Genomic DNA, 4,415 nt, shown 5'->3' with positions numbered 1-4,415 from the left:
TGGCTGCTTTGGGTAGAATCAAAATGAAATGAATCAATCTAAAATAGCCCCCCCCCCCAAAAAAAAAAAAAACCAACAACAACAACAAAGATTCCAATGCTTTAGAGTGGTAGGAGCACTATAAGAAAAAAAACCCAACTCTATTTTTTAGAAACAAGTAGATTGTGGATTTACCTGGCATTGAACAATAGGTTTTTCAAGAATAATATCTTACTCCATTTTTTATTAAAGAAAGAAATTTTACTTTTATGACATCCAAATAGTGCCTTCCTTTTGCTTTGCTTTGCTTTCCGAGTTTCGTCCTTTCTCTCTTTCGTAATGTTTACTTAGCTTCTCCGTATCTATGGCCTTTAATAAAAGTCAAGGGGCACTATCATCATTTCCTCAACTTGAATGGATGGGGGATGGAGGATCTAGGGACTTCCTTTCCCTTATTCCTCCTTATCCAATCATATGCTGCCTGCTCATTTCATATACTGCCATGACTAAAGCATTACTAATAACTATACATAAATTACCTACAGAACTCATTTGTGTATTGAAATACAACGGTTGAGAATTACATCAACAGATCAATCTATCACTTAGATTATTTGCTATAGTGGCTGACATCAGATGCATAAGGTTCCCTATCACAAATGGCATGCGCGCATTACAGCAGGGAACCGTTGTATGCAACCATATCTTCATATTTATTAGTATATACCAGCAACAAGACAATCAAACCCTCTCTTGACAATTACAAGTAACTTAGTAGTCATATATATATATTAGAGTAGTGTACGCCTAAGTCTTCATGAAACAGCAGCAATTACTTGGACTTAAATGCCCATTTCCAGCAAGAATCTGAGAGAGAGGGAGAGAGAGAAAAAAAAGATGGTGCAAGATGAAATCAGAAAGGGTCCCTGGACAGAACAAGAGGACATCCTTCTGGCGAACTTTGTTCACTTATTTGGAGATCGACGATGGGATTTTATAGCCAAAGTTTCAGGTTTGAAGGTGTGGCGGGAGACAATGAAATAGGTAGGATTTATCTGTAAGATTTGGTGGTTTTGGAAGGAGCCTTTTGCCTTTAACCACTTGGTTTTTGTTGTTATAGGTTTGAACCGAACTGGAAAAAGTTGCAGGTTACGGTGGGTTAATTACCTGCACCCTGGTCTCAAAACGGGAAAGATGACTCCCCATGAAGAGCGCCTCGTCCTTGAACTTCATGCCAAATGGGGAAACAGGTTTGAAAAACAATATGAATGGAACTCTGTAATTTCCATTACCAACCTCAAAGCTTGGTTTGATTATTTATAAACATATATTATATCATATGCAGGTGGTCGAGAATTGCTCGAAAATTACCAGGGCGTACTGACAACGAGATTAAGAACTATTGGAGAACCCATATGAGAAAAACGGCTCAAGAAAAGAAACGGGCCATCCCCATCTCACCATCTTCATCATCTTCAAATTGTCATTCATCATCATCAACTGTTACTGCAGTCGATTCCTTGCCCTCCTCTGGTACTGGAAATATTGTAAGCTTTTATGACACTGGGGGCCTTGACATGGCAGGAAAGAAAAACAGTCCAGAATTTGAAGATGGAAATGGCTACTCCATGGATGATATATGGAAAGACATTGATATGCCTGAAGAAGACACAATAATAAAACCTCTGCCTGATAACTACAGTCAACAAGGTTGCAATTTTTCATGGGAATACTGCTGGGACTCACTGTGGAAGATGGATGATGAAGAAGAGAGTAAGATGTTCTTCCCACCCAATCAACTTGTTTCTTGTTTTGATTTTGGGACAGAATCTGTAACAGGCTAATTAGACAAAAAAAATTCATTTATTTGTTTCATACTGTAATACTAGTATTTTGCTAGGGAAAATCTAACCTGTATATAGCTGGGTTTTCTCTAAGCTTTTCTGAGCAACAGTCCTGCATATCACTGTAATAATATATCATCGTCGCTGTAGCTTGTGTGATTTAAAACTCTAATTAGTCCTCAGAGAGGAAGAGACTTGTTATGTTAATGGATGTATGTTATAAAATTCTCCCTTTTTATCTTAAAATTTGAACCTGCTTGATGATCAGCTTTTCATCTTTTATATCAAACAGCAGAATCAGGAAAGCAATTGTTACATAAGCATCAATATGTTGTAGGATACTTCCATGAATGTGAAGAGGTTATGGTTTTGTATGATGTGGTCCTGTTATCTTCATAGTGGCTTGCCTTTCTTTTTCCAAATGTTGGGTATTTTACCATTTTGCAGAAATTTATTGAATTGTGTTTATAAACACAGAAACTGCAAAATACCATCATGCCTTTTTAAGGGAACCAAAAGCCAGATGCAATTTGAAGTAAAAACTATGGCTTCCAATCATATAAAAAGGTAGTGCGCACTAAATCATGATTCTTGAGACAAAATGGAATAAATTCAATAAACAATCAATCAAGGGCTCAGGAATTTGACATTTCAAATGATTCTAGTCCCAATCTTTTCCTTTCATTTACTGTAGGCCTAAACTTGATTTAACCTGTTTTTTAAAATTATACAATATTTTATATAATATTATAATATTGTAAACATTAAAAAACATATATTAGGTTGCTTATATATAAAAATTAATAAATGAAATATATATATACAACTAAATTCATCAAATAACCCTTTGACTGATATTTTCTGTTTTAACATGGCATTGAGACCTTTATGGGCTGTGGTAAGTAAAATTTGATTAGACTAAAATAAAATCGAATTAATTGAATTATTCAAGTCAACTCAATTTTTTTTTTCAAATTTCAAGTTCGAATCAATTTTGGTTTTCAAATTCGAATAACTCGAATAATTCGAATAAATCAAATACCAAACTATGATATTTTACATTTTTACCCCAAAATCTCAAGCCTCTTTACTTTCCCTCCAAAACTTTTACTCCCTTCCCATCCCACTCCATTGTTCACTAAAACACCATTGTTTTCTCTAATAAAGTTTTCAACTTTGGAAGTTAGTTTCTTTGTGCAAAATTATTTTTAGTTTCTTTGTGCAAAATTTTTTTCTTGTGCTTTTTTAGAAGCAATTCTTTTCTCAAATTTCTTCAAGGAATCGTGAGAATTTATTTTTCATCCTTCAATTTGCCAATGATTATTTCTTGGAAGGTCGACTAAAATCATTAATTGAGTTTGTTGGGGTTTATATCTCAAAGATTTCAATTGGACACTTATCTATCTATCCATCTTTCACTTTGTTTTTTCTCTAATTTTCGTTTGTTTGTTTATTTATTATTTTTTCTTTGTTCTTAAATTTCTTCTTTTAGTGTTTTCGTTTTCTTTAATTTCTTATTTTATTTGGTGTATTCTTTTTAGGTCAGATCCAAATTTTTCGAACAACTTGAATACGATATTTCTTCTGCCTCTTTCGCTTCACTTCTTTATCACTTCTATAAAATTTCCCCTTTTTTAAGATCAAAATTATTAAATAAAATTTTATTATAATAAAATTTAATTTCCTTTTGGGATAACAAGATTTATCCTTGTACTTTAACAAAATTATCAATGTGGTACTTGGGCTTTCAATTTTTTTGGTTTGGTACTTGTACTTTTGTTTGTTAAATTTTTTTCTAATTTTATTTAACATTTTTATAAAATTTAATAATGTTTTTACAAATTATTAAATTTAAAAAAATTAAAATTTTGTATAATTTAAAATTTTATATCCAAAATGTACCTAGACAAATGGTTATCCAGATTCATTCTAGACTTCAAATTTTTAATTAATTATTATTTTTACTGATGTGAACCACCACATCGACAATGAAACAACTGACTCAACAACCATTAGTAGCCACATCAATGATGTAATGGTCAAGGACGAAAAATGTTGGTTAAGGAGCTTAATTGATGTAATTTTGGAGTTTAGGGGCTTAATCCAGTGCATTTTTTTCCCGAGGGACGAGATATTCCTCATAAGATGTTTCACATGGTATTACTTCGCCAAAATAGAAGAAGTGGAAATAACTCTAAAATATAATATGGTTCTTGAATTATCTTCACTTTTAGGATATTCCAAAGAGTTTAGCTTGGTAGTTCAGATATCAAGGTAGTTAACAAGTTTCCTCTTAACTTTTTTCCTATAACATTGAGTGCTTTTCAATTCTTTTAGAAACCTAGTGAACTCTTATTTATCATCCAACATCACAAACAAAACCCTTTATTAATTAAAAAAACCATTAATGTCTTAGGTATCGTTCATTACTCCTATGAATTGACAGCTTTGTAACTCCCATTCTTGAGACACTATAAATAAAAGCCTTTCACAATTAATGAAAGTGTAACAACCCGTTTTTTTTAGTGGTGTCGGAAATAGTGGTTTCGAGGCCACCAAATCTAACAAGTTCGTAAATATTATTATTTAATA

At 32.5% G+C, this 4,415-nt stretch overlaps 1 protein-coding gene across 2 annotated transcripts; it reads left to right on the top strand.

The window, feature by feature from the left end:
* Window positions 1-258: 258 nt before the first annotated feature.
* LOC107954079 (transcription factor MYB59) lies at window positions 259-2,069 on the top strand. 2 transcript variants are annotated; one of them, XM_016889557.2, is made up of 3 exons: window positions 259-1,023; window positions 1,100-1,229; window positions 1,325-2,069. In XM_016889557.2, the coding sequence occupies exons 1-3, from the start codon at window positions 966-968 to the stop codon at window positions 1,821-1,823; spliced, it is 687 nt and encodes a 228-aa protein (XP_016745046.1). In that variant the 5' UTR covers window positions 259-965; the 3' UTR covers window positions 1,824-2,069. The 2 variants fall into 2 exon arrangements, with proteins under 2 accessions (XP_016745046.1, XP_016745045.1); XM_016889556.2 differs by having other exon boundaries at window positions 541-991.
* Window positions 2,070-4,415: the final 2,346 nt, after the last annotated feature.

The sequence above is a fragment of the Gossypium hirsutum genome, chromosome D07 (genome assembly GCF_007990345.1).
Source record: "Gossypium hirsutum isolate 1008001.06 chromosome D07, Gossypium_hirsutum_v2.1, whole genome shotgun sequence".
Classification (NCBI taxonomy): Eukaryota; Viridiplantae; Streptophyta; class Magnoliopsida; order Malvales; family Malvaceae; genus Gossypium; species Gossypium hirsutum.
Note: the sequence above shows the minus strand (reverse complement) of the source record. Positions and strands in the feature narration are given on the sequence as shown.

Bases quoted from the DNA above. Each gene is read 5' to 3' on its own strand.
- LOC107954079 (XM_016889556.2), top strand. From the start codon at position 826: ATGCCCATTTCCAGCAAGAATCTGAGAGAGAGGGAGAGAGAGAAAAAA. The intron at 992-1,099 runs GTTTGAAGGTGT...TTGTTGTTATAG, and splicing joins TTTTATAGCCAAAGTTTCAG to GTTTGAACCGAACTGGAAAA. The intron at 1,230-1,324 runs GTTTGAAAAACA...TATCATATGCAG, and splicing joins CATGCCAAATGGGGAAACAG to GTGGTCGAGAATTGCTCGAA.